The sequence below is a fragment of the Alternaria dauci genome, chromosome 2 (assembly GCF_042100115.1).
Source record: "Alternaria dauci strain A2016 chromosome 2, whole genome shotgun sequence".
Lineage (NCBI taxonomy): Eukaryota > Fungi > Ascomycota > Dothideomycetes > Pleosporales > Pleosporaceae > Alternaria > Alternaria dauci.
Window position 1 is genome coordinate 4,613,212 of NC_091273.1, and position 27,084 is coordinate 4,640,295.

Genomic DNA, 27,084 nt, shown 5'->3' on the forward strand with positions numbered 1-27,084 from the left:
AATCGTCCCGTCAATTGTACTAAATCCAATCGTGCATTGTAGTTCAACTCTCTTCTGGAGCTCGCGTAGCTACCGGCCAGTACCGTGGACAAGCATGCTAAGATGGAGCATGTATTGAAGATTGGGTGCTACCTTGGTCCAGGCGCGGAAGTTTACATGTGAATGATATCAATAACAGTCCTTAAGAGACAACTCTTAGAAGAAAGAGCATGAGTATAGACACCAAAGAAAAGGTACGTGAGTTCATGTCTTGTTCAAACCTACATATCGTACAGGGTGGTGATGTACTCTATACACCGTCTATGATACATACTCTGGCGTGGAGAGATGGAGCAGATGTATAAACTACGATGATTGCTCGGCAGCCTTGGCGGCTTCGAGTCGCGAATTGATGTGAGGGGTAGCATGTGTTCTGGGAGCCTGTGGCTTCATGATCTGGCGAAGGATAGCGCGACGTGGCACGGTTATTCTGCTGCATAGAACAACCGCACCGGTCAACAAAGCGAGAGCGCCGGCTTGGTGTGCAGAAGCCAGCCAGGTAGGGACCATGTAGATCAGGGTGCTAATGCCGAGAGTAACCTGAAGGGTGACGAGGTGAACCAGCCCCTGGACGCCCTTGTGCTGATCCTTGGAAAGCTTGGTTCGCACGCCCTTTCCAAAGCGAGTGTATGCAAAGAGACTCATGATGGCAGTGAATGTAGTCGTTGCGAGAATGCGGTGGTCAAGCTGGACGAGAGAAGGGTTCTCGAGCATGTTGCGCCACCAGAGATCAGACTGATCTGGGACGTGGCTGTAGAAGGGATCGAAGAGTTCCTTCCTGGGCGGAGCAAGGCCGAGACCCATCCACGGGAACTCGTTGTATATCAAACCAGCATCGAGACCAGCAACCAGGGCACCTGACATGGCAGTCGTGAAGACAAGAGCGGTAAGACCAAAGACGGAACGTCTGAAGATGCGGAGAGCAGGATGTTGCAGAGCCTTGATGGTCTCAGCAGCCTTGACCGGGTCTGCCAGCATGCGGTGCTCCTTGAGAATCGAAAGACCAGTGTATACCATGGAACAATAGACAGTGAAGGCCGCACCCAGATGGGCAGTCAGGCGATACTGGCTGACACGGGGATGGCTGCCAGGTTCGAAGAGGTCGTCCTTGAGTCCACTTTTGACCATCCACCAGCCAATGGCGCCCTGGCAGCCAATCATACTGCAGATGCCGACGAGCTTCCAGGCCATTGAAGGGGCTACTCTGCGACGTGCGATGAAGTAGGCGGTTGGTACGAGCATGGTGACGCCGATGACGCGACCCCATAGACGATGAGCCCATTCCATAAAGTAGATTTGCTTGAAGTCGGCCATGTCCATGCTCGAGTTGAGCTGCTGAAACTCGGGTGACGCCTTGTATTTTGTGAATTCGCTGTCCCATTCGGCCTGGCTCATGGGCCAGAGGGAGCCGGTGACGGGACGCCATTCGGTGATGCTCAGCCTGTCCAACTTAGCAGGTGTCGTAGATGGAGCGACATTGTGCCTACCCAGACTCTGTGAGACGAGTCAGACCACCAAAGACGACTATGCCGAAAACGCTGGCAGCACTCCCCAGTAGCCAGTATGCGACGCTCTTGGAGGTTGTCTTTGGGAAGCTGCTCGACTGGCTCTCAGTCTTGGTCGCAGCTTCCGCCAGTACCGCCCTTCCCGCATTCGGCCCCTCAATGGTCGCGGTGTTGCGGAGAGGCTGGGTCGATTTCCACCTCAGCGATTGCAGGGCGGAGGGTCTCGATGAAGATCGCGAGGCGGAGACTGTGGATCGAATCGGCGAATTGAGGCATGGCTTGGATACGAAGAGGCGTCGTGAGAGGCGCGGAGCAGCAGTCCGCAATTGCGGAAATGCCTTGTATATCGAAGCCATGACAGCGGCACGTAGAGAAGAAGGAGAAGAAGAGGAAGAAAGAGGTTAGTCAGTCATCATGTCATCGACTTTGAGTCTTCGGTGGTTCGATGGCCCGGCCGGCGCGCCGCCACGCAAGAACCCTGCATATCCTCCGCCGTTGACAGGCGGAAGCGACGACCCACTCCGCAGGTTCGCAACTGCATCACCGGGCCTCTCTGAGCGAAGATCGCCATTTTGCGTGTGCCGTGCTGGCAGCGTGATGCGCCCAGCCTCCACCGCATTTTGCTAACTTTATCTTCCTATTCTCCTAGTTCTTTCACCGTCTCTGCCTCGCGCGCGTGACCGTCCCGTGTTATTAGACCCGGCGTGCACTGTGTTACCCCACCTGCTCTGGTCGCATACTCACTCCGTCGCTGTCAAACATCACGACCCATGTACTTCAAGAGCAGCTCATAGCATAGCATGGACCCCAACCACCAGCCACACACAGGTCACGGGAGCGCCAATCTCGACCATGACACCCAGCCGGATCTTGGTGGATTGAATCGCAACGAAACATGGCCCGTGGTCGAGGCAGAGGGCACAGAGGGAGGCGCAGGCTCAAGTAGCACCCCATATGTCAGCCTCTTCTCACCAAATGTGCCCGCCATACCGCCCTCTGCACCATCCGATCTCCCTAGTAGCCCCAGGAACCACGTGAGCCACTCTAGGTCCCTCAGCTATTCGCGCTCTATGCCCTCACTGGCCGGCTACTCCAGCATGACATCGCGTGCCGCTAGGAATCACGCCTCGCCTGACCGCCCGCCTATAGTCCAGCTACAGACACAGATAGACCAGGCCCAGAAGAGCGCCGATGATCCAAACACCCCCCTCGAAGAGCAGGGTAAGAGGCGCACTACCCTGGACCTTATGCGTTCAGAGCATTCTGTTCGCACCGACATCAGCAGGTTGTTCAGCGAAAGCGCGGCTATGCCAGGAACCAGGGCCCCTTCCTACAACAATGCGACAGGTCCGCTGTATCTCCGTGGTGGGAACTCCTTCAACATCTGATTGTGCACACGCTAACATTGTCAGCTTCAGGCGAAGCCATACCGTTGCCTGACCACCTCTACACCCGCGGACTCGTTGAAGGACGACACTCGGACATTACAATCATCGCCTTCGGTAACAGATACCCCCTGCATCGTCTCATTCTCGATCGCGCTCCCTTCTTCACCACCGCTCTCTCAGAGCCATGGCTCGAGAGCCAGTCCAAGGAAGTCAAGCTGCATCCAGAGGAGATCGATCCTAGCATAACACAGACATCGTTTGAGCTGGCCATACAGAAGCTCTATGGAGTGGATATATCAAAAGAGTCTGATGCTGAGGCTATCGGTCTGTTCGCGACTGGCTGTTGGCTAGAGATGCAGGACCTAATCGACTCCGCCATCGAATCCATACTACGGCAGATGGCTCCCGAGACGCTTGCATACCTCATTCGTCTAGTCACCTCCAACTACTACGGTCGATCTGGAGACCGTATACTCGAATCGGCCAAGGCCATGCTAAGCAGGAACGGCTGGGAAATGCCACTCAAATACTGGGATGACATGCCAGGCGACATCATCCGCGAGCTCGTAGGATCGGACGGCTTCTTTGTCGACAGTGAGTGGGACCGATGGGTGCTCTCCAAGCGTCTTCTCGACCGCCGCCTGCGACAAGCCGCCATCGAGGCTGGTCTCATACAGCGAGGGCAGAAGCCTATTCCACAGGCACCCAACTCTCTCCGTCTCATGGCCGTTCGCTTTGACGGAGTTTATCGACAGAACGCCCTAACAACAGCGCACTCCTCTTCTGATGCCCAGGCAGACTGGCTTGCTCTTTACACCCTGCCTGACATTGAGCGCATCCTTGTGTTGCTGGACGAAGGCATCCACTACATTCATATGGAATACGAGCAGCTTGAGTTCATCAGGAGCGCTCGTGATGTCTTTGGCTTACCAGTGATGCCTGAAAGGGTCATCTCCAACGCACTATGGCAGCAGCTGGCGCTCCGCCAGAGAGTGCTTAACACTGATGAGTCTGCTCAGGAACTGGGTCTATGCCAATCAACGCCGGACCCTGAAGGAGCGAATGTGGCAACCAAGTCTGGAAGCGAACTGACTAGCAAAGGAAAGCAAAAAGAAAGTGCGACTCCTGTCGATGAAGGCGATATCGAATCAGACAGCTGGGATGGTAACGGCAAACCGAGGAAGTTCTGGATTCCAAGCTCAGACTGCAACATCGTCCTCGGTAACGGGGCTGATCCTGTGGTTACAACCTCCAACTCTTTCCAACGCCATGCTTCGCGTCTCTCAGCTACGATTCAACCAGAGGATGCGCAATGGGCTACCGACTTCGCATCTACCCCGTCAACCTTGACCAACCCAAACACGCGTATGGACTTTGCGCAACGTCCGATATCCGCTGGCGGTGGTAATGCCGGGCAGCCAAAGCCAATCGCCTACACCGAATTTCCTCCGTTTCGCTTTTCCGCCGAGTTTCCCAATCCGCGCTTCCTTAAAGAGAAGAAGCGCGTGTATTCGAGGACAGTATCGTACGCAGGCTCGTTGTGGAACATTTACATACAGAAAGTCCGCTCGGCGAAGAACATCCAGTTGGGCGTATACCTCCACCGTGCCAAAGAGCGAGAGATAGACGAGACCGGACACGTCAGTAGCCTCAGTCAGCAGAACAACGGATCTGTCGACGAGCGCATTGGTCAGCTAGAACGCGAAATGCTCATGCGTAGCGACCGACGTGACCGCCGGCGTAGTACTCGAGTCCCGTTCATGGATCCTGCCGCGGAGGAAGAGACCTCTGGTAGTGGCGGAGACGCCGATCCTTCTCTCGGCTCTCTAGGACTGCGCAATCCACTCTTCTCCAGCAGCACTCTCGGTCGCCATCGCAGTCGGCTGCCGACCCGCGGCGTCCCTCAGTGGGGCTTCCCTAACCTAGCCTCCTCCCCACCTCAGGACGGCGATGCTACAGACTCACCCTCTTTCCCCAACCTTGCATACACGCCATCCGATCACGAGTCTGACCCCCCCTCCTCTGACGACGAGTCCGACGCAGCCGCGTACAGCAACCCCTCGCTCCCCTCCAAAGTCCAGCGCAAAACCCGCACCGTCATCCCCACACTCCCACCCTATGTCGACGGCCGACCAACGATAAAGACCTACTTCAAAATCTACAGCCCCTCCAAGGGCGGAAGGATGCTGAGCATCTACGAAAGCGCGCCTGACCGCTTCAATTTTAGTCAGAGCTGGGGATGGAAGAGTAGCACTCTGATGCTTGATGAGATTACGATTAATAGCGGTGGCGATGATACCCTGGCTGGGACGAACCCGGCCGCGAGCAAGAAGACGGATGGCAGGTTGAGGTTCATGGTTGTTATTGGGAATTTGTAAAGGGCGTATACGGGGGGGATGGTATGAAACTGCGTTTTAGAGTATGCATCAGCGATGGGTGTTGTGACGGTTACAGTAACGATATTGGTAGGGCTGGGTTAAGGCGTTTTTGTTGGGATTTATTTCACGGGGTGATGATTTGAGATGTGCCATTGACGTTCGGACAAGTACAGTTCTTGATCATATATATATCCATTTTCATCGACAACCAGAATATTATTGCACGTTTCTACCATCTATCATCACTCCAGCCCACGTCTGCCTACGCATTCCCGCTTTGACTTTCAAGTCTTCAGTCCTACACCGAGCAGCATTGCTCCAGAGGACGACACGGTTGTTTCCGTAAAGTTTGGGGTCGTGCTGAGGTCAACCTCGTCGTTATGGTTATACTCAAAACTCGTATACTTGTAGGGTGATGTCACTGACATATGTCGTATAGGTGAATGCATTTAGAGTCTGTCAGATGAATAGGGTTGATGCGAAAAGTTTAGATGCTCCCATCACCCTGCATACCAGGAGCCGTAGCACATGGATATATACTATGGTTGATTACCCAGATGCTTGCTGCGAACCAAGATTGACTACCGACCGAACAGAACGCTACATCTGACACAACATTCCCAAATCCAAGACATATACCCTACTGCTGCTCGTTATCGCTGGCCTCACTATCGCTATGAATCATGCCGTGCAGTCCTTCCCTCTCAGCTCCAATCAGCGGAGCCCTCTCGCCCTCTTTTCTAGCAAAATGCCCCCCAATACTGACAGCCAAAGTACTGAAGCCATGTATCATTGTACTTCCAAACACAATGAAACAAACCATGGGCCAAATCATAGTGACTGTTCGTTGTTGTTCTGCTGGGAGATCGTTTGGCGGATCAGGGAGAGGTAGCGAAGTACCGGTTTCGAGCTGAGCGCGGGCTTCAATGGCAAGGAAGAGGGCGCCGACACCCATTGGTCCGAAATGCCCGACGAAGAGGGCTTCAGTGGTGGATTTCACAGATGGGAGCCACTTCAGCTTGAACATGGTGAACACAATCGGGATTCTGCGGAAGAGCAGGATGAGTGCGAGCAGGAGAAACAGTCGAGGTAGCGTAATTCCATCCACGGCGTTGAAACTCTGCCAGGGTATCATGGCGCCAAAAAAGATGAAGAAGGCCGAGTTGATCAACAAGTCGATGATGACGGGTAGGTGAGTCTCCTCGGTTGGTGCATTTTGGTTGTGCGCGAAGCCACGTCCTGCGAAGAAGGCCACCAGGAAGTCGTCAACGCCAAGAAGTGACGCAAGTCCGATGGAGAAGATGGCCAAGAGGAGGTAGAAGGCAAGGTACGAGGCCCGGCCCATCCACTCCCGACTGTGCGAAAACTTGAATATCGCGTTGAAGAGGTATCCTAGTGCGATGCCCAACAGGACGCCTCCAACACACTGATACAGCACCGTAATGAGGAACCACTTCTTCAGCACGCCTCCAACGGTATTATTGAGCAAAAGACTAAGACCCATGTACAGGAAGGGGAAGGACATGCCGTCGTTGCATCCACTCTCTGCGCTGAGGTAATCCCTAATCCGCTTGGGTACTCGGGTGCTGAACTGACTGTTCGACAGGACAGAAGCTGCAAGAACAGGATCTGTCGGAGTGAGACACGCCGCTATCGTTAATCCGGTTGAAAAGTCTGTTTGGAAGATGAAGGAGATAAACATGGCACATATCAGCCAGCCGAACGTCATGACGGGTCCTAAGATAACGAGCAGTGCGCGCCATTTTCTTTGCAAGTAGCCTGCTGGAAGCTCGAGACCAACTGCAAAGCATTGGATTCCGACGATGAGGCGCGTCGTCTCTTGAATCAGGTCGTCCTGCGGCAGTTAGTATTGTCCGCTCGCATGGCTGCGGTATGCTCACTGAGAAGCCCCAATCATATGGCCTAAGAAGATTCAGAGCGCGTGGTCCGACAATCTGTCACACGTGTAAGCAGGAGATTTACTGTTCAACATGTCTGCTACTCACTATACCAAAAGCTGTGGCCAAAGGCGGTTCTGAAAGATGCAGGCGGTTCCGAATCATAAGCGAGAACAAGGCGTATAAGATGAGGAAGAAGGTCAGGGTCACGTATGTAACGTGAGGCCCCGTAGGCTCGAACTGAGACCAAGCCATGATGTTTCACCTGGTTTTTTCAGAGAACTGCGCGTCTGTTTGCTTCTGAGCGCGGCGAAGTCTCTGCAAAGCTTGGGCTTGAGATAAGGTGCTATGTGATCGCCGTGACGTCGAGAGGAAAAGCAAAGGCCGTACGGAACCGGCACGCAGAATAAGACTGCGAGTGTTTGTGAGCAAAGACACTCAGGCGGGGAATATCATGGCAAGAGGCGTGTGAGGCGAATGCGTCAATAGAATTAATGGCGCGTTGGATCGAGTGTTCCGACGACGTGAAGGATCACACTGCATGGATCCGCATCGATGACGAAGGATGGCTGGATTCGGCAGTCACGCTCGGACCGCCCTGCCGGAAGCGGTGGCAGCTTGCATATGGGAACCACACTATCGGGCGTCTGGTGTGACATTAGCAGAAGAAGCTCGGTAGAGACGAGTGCGAATGAGTGCATATTCGTGGTGCATTACGGCCTTTGTCATATATGCGAACCCGGCCCAAAGCGACATATGCGGCTAGAGCAGCCACAATGTCCACGTGAGCACGCGAGGTAATCAATTCCGCTTCCGCTACTTTTGTATCAAGCGCCTCCCTCGAATATGAATATGCCCCAACGCCGCTCCCACGCGGTGATGCTACTCAATCTGGCCACGACCCATCGCGGCTGGTATTAAAAATACATGCAAATTACAGTGAAACCAAGGATTGTGATTAAGGAGAATGGTCGGCTATGCGTCGTCTGGCGGGTTGTTGAAGAAGGCGAATCTTATCCTGTGAAGCTAGAGGAGAGTCAGAGGGATGCAGTCTGAAGGGGGATGGGATGCATACCGAGGGCAGTTTCGGAATGACGACTGCTAGAGTTGCGAAACAGTTGACGAGGAAATACGTCAAATCATACTGCGTGTAATGCGTACTGACAAGAAACAGCACAATGGGCACGCTGAGAAGAAACTTTTTGGCCGGAGTGTATTGGTCTCCGTTGTCGATTTGTTCCCACATATTCAGGTTGTCGTAGGCACCCGAGTTGAAGTCAAAGGGCACGCCGCGCACGTAATGGAACATGAGGTAGGATCCGGCCACGTACGAGAGGTTTACGAGGGTCCACGATGCTTCCTGCGACATGCCGGGGATGATATCGAAGAGAATCTTGCCGAAGAAGATGAGGACAAAGTGGATCGCCCAGGCGCCTGCGTGTGTTAGCTGGGGACACGTATAGAAGAGCACACATCCGGCCTGAGTAATCTTGGATATGCGCCCGTGGGAGTGAGCTCACCCTTTGCATTCACCCATTCTGCGTTGAGGTTGGGCAGGGCGGACTGGTCGCTCAGCTGCTCGAGCGACTCGGGGGGCTCTTTGTAGACAAGACTACTGCTGCGTCGCCTCCGCGCGTCCTTTGCAGCATCCAGAGACATTTTGGAGTAGGAAGAGGGCGGGTCCGACTGGCGGGAGCGCGGGTCGCCAGCAAAGCTCAGGCGGGAGGTGCGATTGAGGAGTATGGGTGACAGTTTGGCGGTATTGATGGGATCGCCGGGCGGGCGGGCGGTGAGAAGGGGGGGAGGGGGGCAGAGATAGGCAGTGGTCGCGTGCGAGTGCTACTGGAAGACTGCCACGGGCAATGGCATGTCAGTGAGGTCCAAAAGGAGCAAGGCGGCGAGGCGGGCCTTCAGGGTCTTACTGCGTAGGCAATGCGTACCTTCCGGGCCGTCCGCGCGCTGGGGCGTTGGATGATTGGTGCAGAAGAATGCGAGGGTGTAAAGTGGCTCGTAGGTGTAGTCTGTCGTGGTAAAGGAGCAAAGGGGAATGGATTCCTCGCTGGGCAGGCGTGAAGACGGAAGCGTGGCACTGGCACGGCGGTCCACATGATGCTCCAGAGACCGTGTTCCTAGCAATCACCGAGGCCGTGCCCAGAGCGCAACCATACAACTCCAGACCACCTGATCCTGATCCCACAAACACGACACACACCCACACAATGGCCTCTGAAGCGCCGCCCCCGATGGATGCTCCGGCCCATGCCCATGCCCACGCACACGAGGCAGCGGATGCAGGCGATGCGACACAGAAGCCCGTCAAGCGCTCGTGGAGGCAAGTGACGCGCCGACTCCTTCACGACAACCCCCCCAGCTAATTGTACATGACAGACGCAAGTACCGCAAGATGCGCGTCAAGTTCGACGAGGCCATGACGGACAGCGACAACCTCATCAAGCAGGAGTGGAAGGCCATGGGCACGGCGCGCCGTCTGCAGGAGAACAACGACCAGATCCTCGACATCCTCCTCGAGCTCAACGAGCAGACACGCGTCAACCCGCGCCTGCGCTACGACCTGCGCCAGCTGTCCCAGGCAGACACGGCCGTGGATTCTCTCGAAGCCGGCCCGGGCCCGGAGTTGGTCAAGCAGCAGCTGCAGGCGCTGCGAGACGACGTTGCCGCAAATAGAATCACCCCAGACGAGTACGCCGTCAGGGCAGACCAGCTGCACACTTCGCAGGCCATCCAGCAGACGCTCAAGTCGCTCGCCAGCCTCGAGCGCAAGGTCCCCCATACCACGCGCGCCGACCTGCCAGACCACCCCGTTGAGGGCATCGACCTCAGCGAACATGCGCCGGGCTACATGTCCCCTGCCCACGAAGACGAGTACCTCCTCGCGACCGACCAGCTCCTCGAGCAGCCTGGCTTCGACCAGACGCTCCAACAAGGCCGTCCCGTCCGTCTCGCCTCCGCCCAGCCCCCGCTCAGCGAAAAGGATCTGACCGTACGCAACCCGGACAGCGTCTACAACTGGCTGCGCAAGCACCAGCCACAGGTCTTCCTGCAGGACAAGGACGCTGCGCACCACGAGAACCTCTCCGAAAAGTCTGCCGCGCCAAAGACCACAAAGGCCAACGCAACCAAAGTCAAACGCGAGTCCAACATCGGAGGAGGAGGCACACCCGGTCCCCGCGACCACGACGACGAAGATTCCCTCGCCCCCGAAACTGCAAAGGGCCGACGGAAGACGGGTGGCGGCGACGACGACACAGCCTACCGACCCAAGGGCGGCAGCTCGCGACCCGCAAAGCGCAAGCGGGAAGAGGGCGACACGCCTGCGGCCAAGGGAAGCAGGAAGAAGAATCGCGTCAGCACCGGACAAGCTGCTTGATCTGTCTGCTAGGAGCTGCACCATAGACAGCCCTTGCAGTTAAAATTCACTAAACTCCGTGTTGGAGTAGGACTTGGCGTTTTTGTTTTGTGGGAATCTTTTGGCGTAAAAGAGCGGGTTTAGATATACCCTTGGGATAACAACTATTTCCAGGAAATTGAATGCACAAGGAGTTTTTTTGGGGGGCTAAACCGGAAATTCGGTATTCTACGGCCAGCACGCGGAGATATGGCTGGTTCCAGCTTTGTACTTGTACAGCCAGCAACATTTCATATTCATACAGGAACTTCTGTTCAATGCAACTACCGCAATGGCTTGCCCCTCGCACCTCCCACCATGACCGGCTCGGGCGCCTGCTGGCTCTCACTCATAAACGGCAGACTCGTCTCAAGCACCTTCTTTCCATCCACCAGCAGCCCGTTACCCGCGCGCTGATCCTCCAAGTAGGCAGTCTTTTGCCTCTTCTCCTCGAGATACTGCTTCCTCTCCTTGGTCAGCACCCATTCCTTGGGGAACTCGGCCCTCTTCTTAGGCGTGTGGTGGCGGAAGTCAAACGGCACGTCTTCAAAAGTATCCTTTCCTTCCTTGCACTCTTTGATGAGGTTCGAGATGGTGTCGCCTAGGAACCTCTTGTTCTGGGACTGGGTATCGAACTTCTCGCACGAGAGCTTGATGATGGAGGTGGAGGGGTTGTATCGAGGTCCGGCTAGCTTGATCAGCTTGGAGACTTGGGTGTCGGTCAAGGAGTGGGTGTTTGAGAGGTCGTTGGGCGAGAATTCGACGACGACTTTGTTGGATGCGGGGTGCGATTCGCCAAGGTAGGATGTGTAGCGGAAACGGAAGGGCGTAACTGCTGTTGGGGGTTCGAATGGACGGGCGAGGTCTAGGATCTGTTAGTACACGAATCCCACCTTATGCCTGTTCGGTGTGAAGAGCACATACGACTCAATAGCGGCAACTCCCACGCAATCAACCTCGCATACTCCCTCAACTCCCTATGCTGCTGCAACTCTCCATGACCATGACTAGTCAAATCATCTCCGTAGTAATCCTCATCCGGTCCCATACTCTCTTCTCCCTCGGCCCAGAATCCCGCACTCGTCCTCCTCTTGTCGTCTTCCTCAATTTCAAAATCTTCATCCGTTTCCAGACCAAAGTCACTGGTTTGGGGTAGTCCGCGCTTTCCCTTGCGGAGGGCGTCGGCGACGACGCTGGGGTCGATTTCAGCGAGCGATGCGCGGAGGTTCTCCAGCATGGCGGTTTCCCGCTCCGATGTGCTCATCTCCCGGAATGCTTTTGACTTTGTGGTGTTGGAAAAGGATGACTCGGGCAACTCTGGGGCCAATTCTTCCAGCGTCTCGGTTGGTGGTTTGGCATCTGCAGCGGTGGCAGAGCCCTCTTTCGTAGGCTCATTTGCGTACCGGGCGGGCGTTGTGGAGAGCGGGCGTTGCCATCGTGCGCATGTGTGCTTTGGCGCTGCTCGAGTCCGTATCCGTGAGGGGCATGCCCGTGACTGCTGCAGCAGCCTTCGTGGTATTGACGCCATTGGGTGTGGTTGTCGAATGGCTGCTGTCGTCGACTTTTCGCGATGCAGCGACGCTTGGCGATGGGGGAGGAAAGTGCGACCGTGCACCGGGCCAATAAGACCGCCCCGACCTCCGCTCTTACCCTGGGCGACTACCTAGGTACGATGACTTCCATCTGAACTACTTCCTCCATCTCGACTTTTGGAAACATAGCTCGAGTATGATTCTGGAATAGTCTAATCACGTCCACCGATAACCGAGGTCTTCATACATTGTCGTCTTGTCCGTCACACTCACCATGGCCGATGCTTGGAAATGGACACCCAATTCGAAACTGTGCTTCGTTACCACTGGCGCTACTGCGCCGTTTATCGAACTGATCAAATCAGTTCTGAGTCCCGCGTGTCTAGACGCACTACGAGAGTCTGGCTTCACACATCTCTTGGTTCAGTACGGATCCGCCAAGGACGTCTACCAGGACTTCTCCATGCTTGCTCAAACACATATGCAAGAAAGCAAATCAGCCCCTGAACTCATCATAGATGGTATCGATTTCAACCCAGACGGACTACAATCCCAATTCCAATTAGTTCAGCGGTCGAAAGGCTTGGTCATCTCACATGCTGGTACTGTTAACCATACACCCAGTATCTAATCACCGACTAACAGAATCCAGGCTCGGGCTCCATCCTCGAAGCACTCCGTTACCAAATCCCACTCATTGTCGTGCCCAATACTGGACTTTTAGACAATCATCAAGAAGAGCTCGCAGTTGCAATGGAGCGTAACAACTACCTTGTCCGCGGCGACGTCACGTATGCGCATTCTCTTATCTTAGCAATGTTATCAGTTAACGAGCCTACAGAAACCTTGCGCCCGCAATAAAGAGGTCTGATGATTTTCGATTGAAGATGTCACAGTTCCCACCTGCGACAAGTGGGAAACATCGCGAGACTAAGAGCTTTGCGGCTATTATGGATGAGACGACAGGTTTCATGGACTAAAGCAGCCAGTATTTACACGCTTTGCAACCTCCAACAGTTGGGTTGATTGGATAAACGATGACTGGAAAAGTCGATGTGCTGTTCCAGCGTGCTCGAAAAACCGAGCCAAACCGAGTGGACGCAGCTGGAAAGCGCGTCAAACGGTACTTGCCCTCAACCTTGATATTCTTACGACATCGGGACGTTGGTGGTCCTGGTCGCTTGTTGAGGCAATCGCTTCCCGTTTGTTGTCCTTCTGAGCGACGTTGCAATTCCCGAATGCTTCACAGTTTATGTATGCCACACCTTTGTATCCAAGCCTACGCAGTTACACCCGGGTTAGCTGTTTGACCTTTTACTCCGATTTCACTTGAACAACTGTTTGTTTTCACACCACCATTTTGGTTCTCTTACCTTCAACTATTTGGGCCTGTTGCACCTCAGTATCCCGGTATACATACCGGTAACTTCTACAATCACATCAACGCCGATATGCGTATACAGCTTTCTATCACAGCAATGCTGGCTGCAACAGCTTCCCTAGTAGCATCTGCGCCAAGGTATGTACCATTCCACCCGTTCTCTATCACATAATCTAATCATAGGTACAGCACTATTCACGATCGACACGTCGCCTTCGATTGGGGTACGGACAGAGTTCGAGGTGTGAATATCGGTGGCTGGCTAGTCCTCGAGCCATTCATCACACCGTCAATCTTTGAGCAGCACAGTTCAGCCGACTGGCCAGTTTACGACGAATGGTCACTTTGCGAGAAGTTGGGCCAGAATGGTTGTACCGATGTATTGAAGCCGCATTGGGAGAACTTTGTGTCGTGGAATGACTTTCGGAGGATCAAAGACGCTGGCTTCAACATTGTTCGCATTCCAGTTGGTTATTGGAGGTAGTGTTTTGCTAAAGCTCAACACGCAAATTATACTGACGATTTTCTAGCTACGTGGAGCCTTGGGGCCCCTATACCGGAGGTGCAGCTCCGTATCTCGACGCCGCAATCGACTGGGCGCGAGCAACTGGCCTGAAGATCATCATCGATCTCCACGGCGCACCCAAGTCCCAGAACGGCTTCGATCACAGCGGCCATACAGCATCCTGGCCAGCCTGGGGCGATGCCGAAAGCCTGAGCCATACACATGCTGCATTGAAGCAGATTGAACAGAAATACGCTGCACCCGAGATGCAAGACGTCGTGATCGCCATTCAGTTCCTCAACGAACCCTTCTTGCTCAAGCTCGATCAGGAAATGGTCAAACAATTCTACTACGATGCATACTACAACTTACGGGATATCAGCGGTACACCTGCTATGCTACACGATGGCTTTAAGAACCCGTCTTGGCTGAACGGCGTCCTGACCAAGCAAGACAATGGCGCGCATAACGTTATTGTAGATCACCATGAGTATCAGATCTTCGATTCTGGCTCGAACGCCATGTCTATCGACCAACACGTGGCTTTTACCTGTGCCTCTGTACGCCACAGTCTTTCCGCTACCACTTTACTAGGAAATGTTCGCTAATCTGATCTCCAGGTCAGCAACTACAACAGCTCAGATAAATGGACAATCGTAGGCGAATGGTCCGGTGCCTTCACCGACTGCGCTCCCCACCTCAACGGCTTCAACTACGGCTCACGCATGGAGGGTAGCTTCCCCGACTCCTACTGGATCGGCTCCTGCGCCGGGAAATCTGGCCCTGTGTCTACGTGGTCTCAGGACTGGAAGGATAGTGTGCGTCGCTATATTGAGGTTCAACTCGATGCATATGAAGCCAAGACCAGGGGTTGGATCTTCTGGAACTTCAAAACGGAGGGGAGTGCGGGAGAGTGGGATCTGTTTCAGCTACTGGACGGTGGGGCGTTTCCACAGCCGTTGTGGGACAGGCGGTTTGGCAAGGCTTGTGATCATCTTTGAAAAAGGGGTGTGGTGGAGTGGTTCGAGAGACGCGCGTAATGTTTCAGGTGATTAGTAAGGTGGTAAGAAGGGGTACTTGTGTATGTGTATACCCGTATTTTACTGGAAATATATTGAAATTGCATGCCAAGGCGGAAGATCAGCTGGATGCCGTTTCCAGTTTGTTCAAGTCACGTTGCTGAGTTTGCGCATCGTTCACATTGGGACTCTACCACCCAAACCCGCAATGTGGCGTATCACCGCGTTTATACTAATCATAGGTGAGTGAAGGAGGTACTGATGTGATGCTTTCCAAGTATGCACCCCTCGCTTTGACACTTACCATACCCTTGTTTTGGTCGCTATAGCATACCTAGGTACGGTCTCTTATCACCCTTCGTCGCCGTTGTCTCAACTCGTCGTCCTATTTCGTTATTCTATACATGCTCTTGCACACAAACATTGTTTTCTGCCCACTATTTTTCAGGCTGTATTCTGTGTATCAATGTGCTTTTTTGTCCCTACTATCCGTCGGCATCCATCTGTTGTGCACTAACGTTTTGGGTACCAGGATTCAGTCGAGAGTAATGACTTGCTTTTCTCTACTTGATCAGAGCGCGTATTCACGGGCAACGAGTGATTAGTCTATCCCGGGACATCATCGCGGTTTTGCAGTTCCGCAATGGTGCGATGACGATTGCGTGGTGGTCAACATCTGAACACTCAATTGGAGTACTAATTACGCGTGGCGCATTCCGGTGCAAGACACAAGTGTGAGAGAATGCGCATCTGCCATGATTAGATATTGGGAGAGTAAGCCTCCTAATTCAGAGAAGTATTGAGCAGAACGTGTGTGTACGTAGCAGGAAGGTACCTCGGTATTACCCCGGAGGCACAACCTTGCCTGGGGCGAAGCATGCAGAGGCGCGCGAACTCTGCGAGAAAGAAAAAATCGTTCTGCAAAGGAGAAATTTTTCTCAGAAAGCATCAGAGTTCCAGATCCGCGTGTCGTCATGTGCTCTTCTCCGCACATCCGTCATTTGCTTTGCTGTTACACGTGCGCAATGGAATGCGACATGGGTCTCCCCGCGCGCTACGGCCAACATGGCCTGTCTCTTGTCTGTGTTGCGTGCTCAGATCCTACCGTGTACAAAGTCTTGATCGAAGCGAAGCTTTGGGAAGTAACGCTCATATCCATGGGAAGTTTCATTTTCAACAGATTAGAGTGTGTATTCGTACCTCCGTCATCGAGTGAGGATCGCTCCCACTACCGCCCTGACTGTCCATGAGTGCCGAGCCAATTGCGTTGATTTCCCGACCAGCGGTAGTGAGTTCCCTGGTCTTTTAAGGCAGATTGCCGGTGCCGCGCTCGCTAGCTGTTAGTGCTGGGAACTGCAGCAACGGTTTCGCGCCGAGCACCGTGTGCCAATTTTGGGCTGTCACTGAGCATTGGGTGGCCGTCAATGCTTCATTTTCATCCAGAAGATAATAGGGCTGCCTGTGCCTGCTCTTGGACCGCACAGGCTCCGATGGTGACTTCATCTTTCAATTTTAAAGCAGTGGTCAGAGAGTGTTGGGATGTGTTTGCCCAGAAACAAAGTCAACCCTTTGGGCACAAACATCCCCGGATAAGACCTAGCTGCATTCGGACAAAGTTCTTGGGCGCTGGCCGGCTAATGCTGCTGACATGTACGGAGCCACGGTTGAAAATTTCGAAATGCGTTCATCCGGGTTCTTGGGCTTTTCGTACTGAAATTCAACAGACCGTTCGATGGCAGTTTCCGATCATCGCGTTGCTTCTCCCGAGCGACTGACCTTCCGCGTGTTGCCTAGCGAAGTGCGAAGGGAAGACCAAAACTCTGCTGTGTGAGACGGCTGGGTATAGCAAAGCCTCACTTCCACATGACGTCTGGCTTACTTGCACGACCCGCGTCGTTCATGCAGTGTCAAGAGAGTTGGTGGGGAGCTCCGTGGTGCGTACGAAACGTGGAAGCACAGACGGAAAGTGATGGGGAAAGTCGAGAATGCCGTCCAAGACCAACTGTCAAAAAGCGTTTGATGGATTTTAGAGTTCCGGACCGGTTCACGACTCCCTCTTTTGGCAAGCCCCAATAGCCCACATGGCGCCTCATTACCACGGCTTTTCACGCGAGCACCTTGGGAAATTGAGCACATGTAATGGCTCGTAATAGGCGGGTGGTCTGGACCTCGTCGCTAATGACCTGCTCCACCTTATTCTCCGAGCATCCCAGCGATTGTGTTTCGCATCGCCTGGGACGCCTCGAGGCGACGATGAGTCTTTTCGTGGTGAAGTGACAGGTTGCGCGAGCTGTCTCTATGGAAACGTTGGTGCATAAATAGCATTTACGGACATGTCGACCATGCATCTCAACAGCGTCTGAATGGTGGACGGAATTCCGTCTCCTGTGTGCGCATGTAGCTAATGTATGCGAAAAGTGCACCCTGGTCCTCAACCTCCACTACAGCCCCCGATGACCTCAGCGGAAGCGCGTCCGAACGACCGCGCTGCCCCGCCTCATGGAGCCCGACCGAGCCCCAGCCCAATCAGCGCATTCGCCGGCGGTCGCTACACTATTGACCGAACGGCTCTGCATGGATCAACCGTTTTTCTGGCGTAATTCGAAGATCGCCCCGCCTTGCTTTGCGACTGGTAGCGGGGCCGGGGGCGGACGCGCAGCTGCATTTCCCAGTTTCAGTTGTATTTGTACCCGTCCCACCCGTCACAACATAACAACAACAAAAAGCAACACAACATGCCCCTTACCCACATAAACACCCACGCGGACCGCACCTGAACTCTCGAAGCATTCCAGGACCACTCCACCAGGACTCAACCCGGACTCGATCAGCATGACAACCACCATCGGCATGTCATACGAGGACCTTCGACCGCAGGCGGTGCGGCCGAAGAAGTCCTTCTTCCAGAGGCTAAACGACACCCACGATCAGCTCATCTCGCATATGCGATCGTTGAAGGAGGACCCGGTGCTTTCCATCAAGCAAGGAGAGCGCACGAGAGCATCATCGACGACATCGCTCGCTTCAACACCCGAGTCAGACCGCGAAAACTCCCACGACGCCACTCGTACTACCGAGATCGACGGCGATGACCGCATCTCGAGTGGCTTCTTGTCTCCGCCCATCTCACCAGTCGAAGGCAGCTTCTTCCCTATTCAGCAATTTCTTATGCCCAGGGACCGCAAGCCCAGCAAGGAGTTCATCCAAGGCATGCAAGGCTACGTGCACTGGAAACAGGCTACCTACGAGTCCTCCCTCAGCCTTCCCATTTCTCCACCGGGAACGCCGCAAACCTCGTACTCGTGGAGCTCCTCCAGGAGCACAAAGAGTGAAATGTCCGACGAGCAGATGGACGACTGGCTCGACCGACCCATGGATGCCGACGTGCATCGCTACCGCAAGGTTTCAGCCTCGTGGCTCGAGGGCTCAAATGTGTCGGAAGAGGATGAGAAGAAAATTCACGTGATCCCGGAGCATCCCGATGAGGATGACAACGCATCACGTGAAGAGCGCCAGCACATTTCCGCCATGTGGCGGGAGACCTGGTGCATGCAAGATTCCAGAGAGGGCAGCTTCGTTGACGACCAACACAGCGAGGTTGCTCCAGAAGCGACAGAGGACGCTTCACCAAAGGAGAACGAGGGCAGCAATCTTGAGTCAAAGTTGCTTACGCTACCAGACGAAATTCTGCGTACCGTGGCCCTTCATGTACCCCAGGAGCATTCGCAGCCATTCCGCCTCAGCTGCCTAAAGCTCAACCAGCTTGTATCAGCACCATAGAACACCACCTGAACCAGGATAGAACATTTCATTTGTCATTACATTATACATTGCTTCCGACATTTGTCGAGATGGCGCAAGACGATACCCATAGAGGAAACGGAGCAATCCGAGTACCAGATCAGAACAGCATACAATGACTTGAGTCATTCGTAGGGTTGGAAATATAGCATTAGACTGAGGAGAGACGGCGAGCTGCCAGCCGCAGTTCCCGATGGCAACAGGCTCGTGGAGAGAGAAAGTAGTTGTGAGGTGTCATTAGGCATTGGGAAAGTGTGGGCCATATGTACCAAGAACAAGATTGCTGAGACGATGAGGTGTATCATTCCAAAGATGCCCTTTGAATGCTTGGTGTTAAAAGCAAAAGAGGAAGAAAAAAAACTTTATATATTACAATCAAACATTACATCCAGTTCATACCAATTCTTTTGCTTGATGCTGGCCATGTGTCTTCCCACCTTCGTAACCGTCCCGTGAATGCAACGACTGCGTAACGTTCACCTGCGTCGTCACGGTAATATTATGGCCCTCCAATGTTGCGGCTGCTCTGTTGTTGAGCATTGTCTCGCTCTCATTGCTGCTTCTGCTGCCAGCTGGTGAACTTCTGCCGGACGATATCTTGGTTATATGTTGTCCTGTCTTATCTTTGGCCGCATCAATCGTGGTGAGTAGGTATGCTTTGCCGGCAGGACCATGGCCCGCGAATATGTTGTCCGAAGCTTTGTCGGAGTCGAGAGGTCCGTAGCTCTTGATCAGCGAGCGGTGGTTTGTGCCTCGTGCGTAAGCATTCGACTTTGGCTGCGATGCTTTGCGGCTACCTCTGCCGTCTGTGGATACAAGTATGGATCGGACCAAAGGCTTCAGGCAGGACAGATTGGCAGCGACCATGCCAACGCAACATTCGGCGACAGTCCATATGGTAAGGTTGCGCGAATCCCACAGCAAGTCGCCATCGCGACCGTAGTTCGGCATGTATGAAAGCTTTACCAAAGCAGCGGTAGTGGCAAACGTGCCGAGGCCCAGAATGCATATGAGCGATGCTTTGTGACGGCGATTCATCTGTATTCCCCAGAGCATGGGAATCTAGCCGCTGATCAGCAGGTTGTGATCGCGGTCAGGTGCGAGTGGGACTTACAGGTATTCCAAGCGAGAACGCAATATCCGTGCAGATGTTCAATGCAGTATTGAGGTATGCTAGGACCTTAATCTGTGCATTGGACCAGCACCTGCCCTTGATACTTCGATCGTACATCATACGGATATCTGAACACTGCAACATTAATGTTATGAGACATCCGATTGTATATATACTCATGAAGACTGCGAAGCGTCAGCAATAGATACCAAAAATTTCGGTACTTTTTGAGCTTACTCATGATTCCAATGACGATGCGTCGGTAGTAGGGCTTGACCGCGATTCTCAAGAGGAAAAAGCCAACCGATAGCTTCAGACAGCATATAGCGATGAGAAACAGAGGCTGAGTGATGAAGTTGAGCTTGAGAGCTGTTTTGAAGTCCTCTCGAGGAATGTCCTCGATATGTCTACCAGCACCGTAGGAAACCTGGGACACGATGATACCCTGTCCAACAAGACTCTATATATTCGTAAGCATCTTACAAGCAGACTAATCTCTTGTAACATACCAGTATCATCGTCAACAACATCATATAGTCCTGGTGAAGCAGACAGTTAGTGATCCGATCAGCTGTTGCATGTACAGCTTACTTACATCCCAGCCAACATTCCTGATCATCTTGATCCTGACATAGAGTCTTGCGATTGTGGTAATCATGGCCACGGTAGTTACGGCCAACGTGGACGTGAGAATGGTCGTACCCTCGTTCTCTACTGAATTCATTTGTGCGTCTGCACGCTGGAATGGTGTAGACATTTTTGAGGAAACTGGTGATTCAAGCGTTCGCAAGCGACAACGGAGGTGTAGGAATCGACAGATCTCTCACATATAACAGGGACTATCTCAAGATGCGCCATCGAGCCTAAGGCTCAGGAGAGAGTAGTGTCGTGAGTTGTACCTAAGTGTTGGAAACATTGAACCACTTTGGCGGATCGATAAACTGCGGACGTTCCAAGGCAGTGTAGTGAGTAACAGCAGCGACTCGTCGAGAGGGCTCCTATGCATGAGCGATATGTGCCGTCCGGTACACTGATGCAAGTCTGGCGAACAGGAGTCGGTAACCTCGGCACTATGGCCACACGCGTTCGGACAGGGTATTTTCCGGGGAAATCCTCGGACACGGTAGAGCTTCATCTATCGCAGGCGATGTTATGATTCCAATATGCAAGGCCTGAAACCATGAATCGCTTGAATCGTCTTGAGTTAGATCGCATGGAAGAGGGCTCGGATCTCATCCGAGATTTGGTGGTGGACGACAGTGTTCCGTATGACATGATACGCAGATATGTCTTCAATACCGAACGATCGGTCCAACACAGACTATAGTGCGATGTTCTTGTCGTAAACGCGTCTGAAGATAGAAGAATGCTTGAAAGAGGAAAACCACCCGAAGACTGGGATAGTAATGGGCTGGAAGCTACTACGAGGTATTGAGGAGGGATAGAGAGGGACGTAGAACGCACTTGGGTATGTTCTGGACGCCACAAAGGTTCTCTTGACTCGAGCTGCGAGTAAGATCGTATAAAGGTGAACGGACATAATTCTTTTCGTGGCGAACAGCTGCAGAAGGGTTTTCACTGGTGCCGGAGAATTTGTTTTTCGATTGCGAGCATGCCGAAAAGGTTACAGCTCGTCAGGTTCATTCCGCCTAACGTGGATTGGATAGGCAGCCACTACTGAAACCTGAATTAAGCCAATTGATACCGCGTTGGTAAGTCGTGTCCGTCTCTATCAGACTTGTTAACCGGTGGCTACTCGATCGTGGTGGAGAGGAAAACACCAGTGGGGAAGATGGGACGGGACGAGGGGACCCCGGCGCTGGCGCCTTGGCAGCCTCGCATGACGCGCCTCACATATCGGACACGGACACCACTTCCAACCATTCTACCCAGCATGAACGACGGCCAATGTCTTCTTGGGACCATTATGGAGCCTCTGCTACAAGAATGAAATGACTTCTAGTCTTTGTTCTCAGACTGCGCGACTCCACGCCATGAAATCTCTTCCATTCCATCCTGCGCATTGGCGACACATATGCTGTAAGATTGCGGCACAGTCAGCTGCATATTGCTACTATATGCATCCGCGGCACATTTGTTGCCCTCCAAGAAGGTGGCTGAAACAATGTTCCGAGAAATTAGGCACAACAGTACTTCCGAAAAAATTGTTGCTATAACATGCAAGTTTTCGATACCAGGATAACGGAAATACGCTCGTCGACTGCATCGTTGACGCAAGTCGGGAGCCCGCGTTGAAGCGGAGCCGGATCAAATACATCATGGACATACTGGGGCCCTCGACGTTGTGATAGGTGCATCTTTCACAATGTGCCGGTACGCTCCACCACACCCTTTTCTAGGCCTCTGAGCGCTCGAACCATACCTACTGTAGCTCCATGCATCAACCTCGCTTGCGGAAATCACCATGTTTGGGATAGTGACAGAATCTAGCCGAGTCTTCACGTTTTTTACTGACATGAACTGACATGTGCCCCGAACGTGCAAAATCCCATGGGCCAAGCACGCAGTACTCATTGGCCTCGAGACTGCAGTACTTTCCGCATCACCCCGATACGCTCTGGTGATTTGATGATTAATGATCTGACCGCGCTTGTGGCTGCGGGAACAGCTCACACTACTTCTATCGGAGCTCAGAGACCTTTCGGTGACTTGTCACCGGCACAGGCAGTGGGTACAGTAGGCCTGATGGCTAATGCATCCGGATAATCTACTAATACATTTATATACGGGCGTGCTGGTGATAAACCAGGCACAGTTTTCTCAGGATCCATCTCAGACACAACTGAGCGTGTCTCAATTCTCCCTTGATTCCAAAGTTGAACAACAAGATGCGGCTCACCTCTCCCCTGACGCTGACCCTCCTCGCCGGCACGCTCTCGAGCGCACTGCCAGCCCCTCATGATGTACCGACTGTACCTTCCGACGACCCATCTGTCGCGAACGAGCAACTTGAACAGCTGGCTTTGTTCGCTCAGCAGCAGACCAAGGCCACGCTGGAGGCCAACTCATCAAAGCGAGGGACCTGTAACATCTTCAACGTTGCGATACGCCGGGAATGGAACGATCTGTCGAAGTTGGAGCGCAAAGCCTATACTGATGCAGTAATCTGCCTCCAAGCCAAAAAGGCAAATACACCCGCTTCCGAGATGCCTGGCGCGAAGTCACGTTTCGACGACTTCGTTGGCAACCACATCAACCAGACCGCGTTCATTCACTTCACTGGTACATTCCTTGGATGGCACAGATACTTCACGTGGCAGTACGAGCAAGCTCTCCGTAACGAGTGTGGTTACACGGGCTACCAGCCGTACTGGAATTGGGCAAAGACTGCCGCCAGTGGTCTTGAGCAATCACCAATGCTCGATGGATCAGAGTACTCCATGTCTGGCAACGGAGAGTTCATCCCAGGTGACGGAGAGGTTGTTCTCGCTGGTACCGGACCGCCAGAGATCCGTATCCCACGCGGCACCGGGGGTGGTTGCGTGAAGAGTGGTCCTTTCAAGGATATGAGTGAGTCTCGCCATGGAGCATATTGATGGACTACACACTAACATACCTTCCACAGGCGTCAACCTCGGACCTGTTTCCTTGGGCACGATCAACGGATCCACTCTGTCAAACGGCAATGGCTATGGCTACAATCCCAGATGCCTGAAACGTGATCTGACCGACTACGCTAATCAGAAGTGGGCCGACGCACCAGCTATTGCCAGCTTGATTCTCAAGAACCAAGATATCTGGAACTTCCAGATGACTATGCAAGGCTGGCCTGGAGGTCAAAATATTGGTGTGCACGGCGGCGGTCACTTCTCCATAGGTGGTGATCCTGGCCGCGACGTCAATGTCTCGCCTGGTGACCCGCTCTTCTACCTCCACCACGCTATGGTTGACCGTACGTGGTGGATGTGGCAACAACTGGATAAGAAGACCCGTACCAGTGGAGAGGGAATTGTCGGTACTGGCACTTTCCTGAATGAGCCTCCTTCTGCAAACACCACTCTTGAGACCGTCATCGACCTTGGCTACGCGGCCCAACCAGCAGTCACCATGGAGGATATCATGGACACGACTGAGGGGCCGTTTTGCTACATCTATATCTAAGCTTTACAGAATGTATCAGCGGTGTCTTTGCAGTTCTTCTGTACAAAGAAACTCACACATAATATGAGGCATAATCTTAGAAAGCATCATAACACGACTGCATAACCTCTTGAAATGTCGACAGGTGCCCAGGCTGTGACATATCTATACAGCATAAGATGCGTACTTCTCTTTCCACCTCCACATCCTCGCACATCCGACCAACACACCACCACTGATCATACAGGCAGCCGCCACCTTCATCACAATCTGCTCTCCCTTGCTGCTTCCTTCAAGCAACGCCGCCGCTCCAAGGATACCCCCAAAGACACTCAGCCCAGCCAACCCCATGACAATAGCCACACGCGCAGGCATATCGTCCTCCCACCTCCCCTCGACTTTCTTGCTGAGGAACGAAGCCGTCACAATCATATGCAGCGACAGTATCGCACCAAGCGCAACACCATATACCCCAGCAAGTGGAACAAAGGCATAGAGCCGGGGATACAGCACCGGCGCAAGACCAACCGCACCAGCGAGCACAGAAGCAGCCACGAAAATATTGACAGCTCCAACCGTTTTCAAACTCTTCAAGTTTGCTGCCAGTGATCCCGAAACAGCCGCAACACCCAGCATGCCGAGTGCCCCATAGGCCGCCGTATCTGGGAAGAAAAGGCCAGGCACCTGCGTCAGTAACACGATGCCGAAGACTGGATATACCAACACGCCCATAAAAACAAGAGTATAACCCAGAATAAACCACATCCCACCACCTCTTACGTCGCCGAAGAAGCCCTTTGGCATACAAAGATGGAGTTTATACCTCTGCGTCGAGGGTTTCTCTTCGTCCGGCTTCAGTCTTACGAGTAAGAGGAACGCAGCAAGCAACGTAGCGCCCATGACGCCTCCGCTATACACATACGCCAATCCACCGCCGCTGTTGTTATCGCCACCAAGACCAACTCCTCGGAAAGCAAAGCGCGCAATAACCGTATACACGACTGCGCCAGCGAAACCCGCGAACCCAGACTGTACAGAAACCAGTGGTACATCGTTCCGGTAATGCGTTGCAAGGACCAGCGTACTGATTGTAAAACACGTCCCCAGCGCTCCTCCCAGAACCAGTCCGCGCAAGAGTAAGATGGCAATGTAGTTCTTTTGGACTTTGTAGCTGAGAAACTCAGAGGTAGTCGCTATAGCAATGGCGAAGCCGAAGATGATCTTCCAAGCCCAACTCGACCACCAATATTCATGTTTTCGGTTGACGAGCGCGTTGTAGAGACAGCCGGCAGATAGTGGGGAAGCGAATAGAATGGCGATTTGCAGGCCGATAACTACAGCGAGAGACACGAGCGACTTTGTGGGAAACACGCTTGTGAAGTCGTGTTCTAGCCTTGCGGCTGATGAAAGGGGAACCCCGAGGAAGTTGAAGGAAACGAGCGCTTGGGCGTACATTCTGTGGGTGGTAGGTTAGCGCGTGGTGCACTGCAGTATCAAAGGAATGGGGTGGAGTACGATTGGTTCCGGTGTCTATGGGCTCGCTTGGGTGGTAAGGACACAGCATCGAGAGGGTTGCCTGCGATGCTGCCTTGGTTCCATTTCTTCCTTGTGGCGGGCTCATTGAAGTTGCCTTGGCGAACGGCGGATATGCTGGGTGGTCCGGAGGTTGGTCGACGAGGCATTCTGCGGGGTTGTCGAAGATGGGCGTGGAGCTGTCGACGTATGGTGAGTGATGTCGTCGAGGTTCCAATTCGTGGATATTCCGGTAATGGAGAACGACGGGGAAGAAGAGAATGAGAAGACGTGATCAATGTGCAAACGAGCCGGAGTACAAGCCATGATTGACTAATGGAGTCTGTTGTCGTGGTGGGCCTGTCAAACGCATTAATTCCATGTCAGTGCCGCCAATGATGTCGATCCGTAAATGTACCGTCACACGGAGAACCCTAGTATATCATCCTGACAAGCGAAGAAATGTCATTCATTCTTACCATACCGCCATTAATTTTCCCAGCTACCTTTGACCAAGGAAAACACCTAACCGCAATCCACAGATGGTCATAGCAAATCCCATAAAACGACCCAAAAACGCCAAAAGCCCAATTTCCTTTTCCTACTTACAAGCGGACCCTAGAAGATGGAGTTGACAATGTTACCACCAATCGTCGCACCCGCACCAAAGATGGCCGCATTACCCAACTTCTTTCCAAACTTCTTGCCATTCGCCTCCATCTTGCTGGGCTCCGCAGGCGGCCCCGCATGCGCACCGCTCGCAACATCAAGCGGCATGTTGCCGTAGTTGCTCGGCGCAGGCGCAGAAGGCGTGTAAGCAGGCACAACGCTCTTCTCCTCCTTGCGGACGTAGCTCGCCGGGAAGATGCCTTCCATGCCCGTGCGCTCGTTGCGTCCCTTCCACCACTCGTTGTTCATGTACTCTGTGACGACGACCTTGTCGTTGGGCATGAGGGCCAGGTCGCCCGCGTCCTGGGCGTTGTACTGGTACATGGCGGAGGCATGGGCGAGGACGGGGGGCCCGGCGGGGGTAGCGGGGACGGAGGGGTACGCGGGCGGCGGGGCGTTGGCGACAGTGTTGTCGGCGTAGTAGCCGACGTTTGGCGTGCTCTTCTTCTCGGGCGGCGGCGTCGGCTCGCTCTTGATGGCGAGCGACGAGAGTTGGGCCGTGGGCACGGCGGGGAGGGCGCGCGCGCTGTTTTCGGCGCTGACGGGGAGCTGCGCGGCAATGGTGTCGTGCTGGGCTGGGGTGATGACGTTGGATTCGACGAGGAATTCGAGGTTCTGCGCGGTGGCATCAGCATGGGGTGGCAGTCAGGAGTTCAGCTGGGCCGGCTTACGTTCTTGATGTCGCGAAGCGACCGGTTGATCATTGCATTTCTGAAGCTGTCCGCCATGATGGGTGAATGTATTTGGGAAATCGACGTTGCTGGGGATGTGCAAGAGTCAATCGCAGGTAGCCGTTCAAAGGGATTGTGTATAGGGAGGAAGCGGTCAGAGAATGC

The 27,084-nt window shown here is 53.5% G+C and overlaps 12 protein-coding genes across 12 annotated transcripts; 6 read left to right on the forward strand and 6 right to left on the reverse strand.

Annotated features, from left to right (window-relative positions):
- Positions 1 to 345: 345 nt before the first annotated feature.
- Positions 346 to 1,900, reverse strand: ACET3X_003560 (uncharacterized protein; the record flags this gene model as incomplete). Its single annotated transcript, XM_069448849.1, has 2 exons — positions 346 to 1,480; positions 1,527 to 1,900. 2 exons carry the CDS (start codon positions 1,898 to 1,900, stop codon positions 346 to 348), a joined length of 1,509 nt encoding a protein of 502 aa, XP_069310107.1.
- A 192-nt stretch (positions 1,901 to 2,092) lies between these two features.
- ACET3X_003561 (uncharacterized protein) lies at positions 2,093 to 5,310 on the forward strand (the record flags this gene model as incomplete). The annotated part of the gene is made up of 2 exons (XM_069448850.1): positions 2,093 to 2,909; positions 2,963 to 5,310. The coding sequence occupies exons 1-2, from the start codon at positions 2,345 to 2,347 to the stop codon at positions 5,308 to 5,310; spliced, it is 2,913 nt and encodes a 970-aa protein (XP_069310108.1). The 5' UTR covers positions 2,093 to 2,344.
- A 640-nt stretch (positions 5,311 to 5,950) lies between these two features.
- ACET3X_003562 (uncharacterized protein) lies at positions 5,951 to 7,463 on the reverse strand (the record flags this gene model as incomplete). Its single annotated transcript, XM_069448851.1, has 3 exons — positions 5,951 to 7,165; positions 7,212 to 7,265; positions 7,317 to 7,463. 3 exons carry the CDS (start codon positions 7,461 to 7,463, stop codon positions 5,951 to 5,953), a joined length of 1,416 nt encoding a protein of 471 aa, XP_069310109.1.
- A 720-nt stretch (positions 7,464 to 8,183) lies between these two features.
- On the reverse strand, positions 8,184 to 8,867 carry ACET3X_003563 (uncharacterized protein; the record flags this gene model as incomplete). The annotated part of the gene is made up of 3 exons (XM_069448852.1): positions 8,184 to 8,234; positions 8,284 to 8,642; positions 8,729 to 8,867. 3 exons carry the CDS (start codon positions 8,865 to 8,867, stop codon positions 8,184 to 8,186), a joined length of 549 nt encoding a protein of 182 aa, XP_069310110.1.
- Positions 8,868 to 9,427: 560 nt separating this feature from the next.
- ACET3X_003564 (uncharacterized protein) lies at positions 9,428 to 10,596 on the forward strand (the record flags this gene model as incomplete). Its single annotated transcript, XM_069448853.1, has 2 exons — positions 9,428 to 9,540; positions 9,597 to 10,596. The coding sequence occupies 2 exons, from the start codon at positions 9,428 to 9,430 to the stop codon at positions 10,594 to 10,596; spliced, it is 1,113 nt and encodes a 370-aa protein (XP_069310111.1).
- A 302-nt stretch (positions 10,597 to 10,898) lies between these two features.
- On the reverse strand, positions 10,899 to 12,142 carry ACET3X_003565 (mitochondrial 37S ribosomal protein mS35; the record flags this gene model as incomplete). Its single annotated transcript, XM_069448854.1, has 2 exons — positions 10,899 to 11,479; positions 11,539 to 12,142. The coding sequence occupies 2 exons, from the start codon at positions 12,140 to 12,142 to the stop codon at positions 10,899 to 10,901; spliced, it is 1,185 nt and encodes a 394-aa protein (XP_069310112.1).
- Positions 12,143 to 12,420: 278 nt separating this feature from the next.
- On the forward strand, positions 12,421 to 13,126 carry ACET3X_003566 (uncharacterized protein; the record flags this gene model as incomplete). Its single annotated transcript, XM_069448855.1, has 3 exons — positions 12,421 to 12,748; positions 12,799 to 12,937; positions 12,988 to 13,126. The coding sequence occupies 3 exons, from the start codon at positions 12,421 to 12,423 to the stop codon at positions 13,124 to 13,126; spliced, it is 606 nt and encodes a 201-aa protein (XP_069310113.1).
- Positions 13,127 to 13,597: 471 nt separating this feature from the next.
- On the forward strand, positions 13,598 to 15,033 carry ACET3X_003567 (uncharacterized protein; the record flags this gene model as incomplete). Its single annotated transcript, XM_069448856.1, has 4 exons — positions 13,598 to 13,665; positions 13,717 to 14,007; positions 14,058 to 14,592; positions 14,653 to 15,033. 4 exons carry the CDS (start codon positions 13,598 to 13,600, stop codon positions 15,031 to 15,033), a joined length of 1,275 nt encoding a protein of 424 aa, XP_069310114.1.
- Positions 15,034 to 17,695: 2,662 nt separating this feature from the next.
- On the forward strand, positions 17,696 to 19,204 carry ACET3X_003568 (uncharacterized protein). Its single transcript, XM_069448857.1, has one exon. The coding sequence runs from the start codon at positions 17,884 to 17,886 to the stop codon at positions 18,829 to 18,831; it is 948 nt and encodes a 315-aa protein (XP_069310115.1). The 5' UTR covers positions 17,696 to 17,883; the 3' UTR covers positions 18,832 to 19,204.
- Positions 19,205 to 19,245: 41 nt separating this feature from the next.
- On the reverse strand, positions 19,246 to 20,723 carry ACET3X_003569 (uncharacterized protein; the record flags this gene model as incomplete). The annotated part of the gene is made up of 5 exons (XM_069448859.1): positions 19,246 to 19,914; positions 19,967 to 20,151; positions 20,204 to 20,426; positions 20,476 to 20,505; positions 20,562 to 20,723. The coding sequence occupies 5 exons, from the start codon at positions 20,721 to 20,723 to the stop codon at positions 19,246 to 19,248; spliced, it is 1,269 nt and encodes a 422-aa protein (XP_069310116.1).
- Positions 20,724 to 22,815: 2,092 nt separating this feature from the next.
- Positions 22,816 to 24,088, forward strand: ACET3X_003570 (uncharacterized protein; the record flags this gene model as incomplete). The annotated part of the gene is made up of 2 exons (XM_069448860.1): positions 22,816 to 23,497; positions 23,553 to 24,088. 2 exons carry the CDS (start codon positions 22,816 to 22,818, stop codon positions 24,086 to 24,088), a joined length of 1,218 nt encoding a protein of 405 aa, XP_069310117.1.
- A 2,109-nt stretch (positions 24,089 to 26,197) lies between these two features.
- ACET3X_003571 (uncharacterized protein) lies at positions 26,198 to 26,976 on the reverse strand (the record flags this gene model as incomplete). The annotated part of the gene is made up of 2 exons (XM_069448861.1): positions 26,198 to 26,863; positions 26,920 to 26,976. The coding sequence occupies 2 exons, from the start codon at positions 26,974 to 26,976 to the stop codon at positions 26,198 to 26,200; spliced, it is 723 nt and encodes a 240-aa protein (XP_069310118.1).
- Positions 26,977 to 27,084: the final 108 nt, after the last annotated feature.

Bases quoted from the DNA above. Each gene is read 5' to 3' on its own strand.
- ACET3X_003568 (XM_069448857.1), top strand. From the start codon at position 17,884: ATGACAACCACCATCGGCATGTCATACGAGGACCTTCGACCGCAGGCG.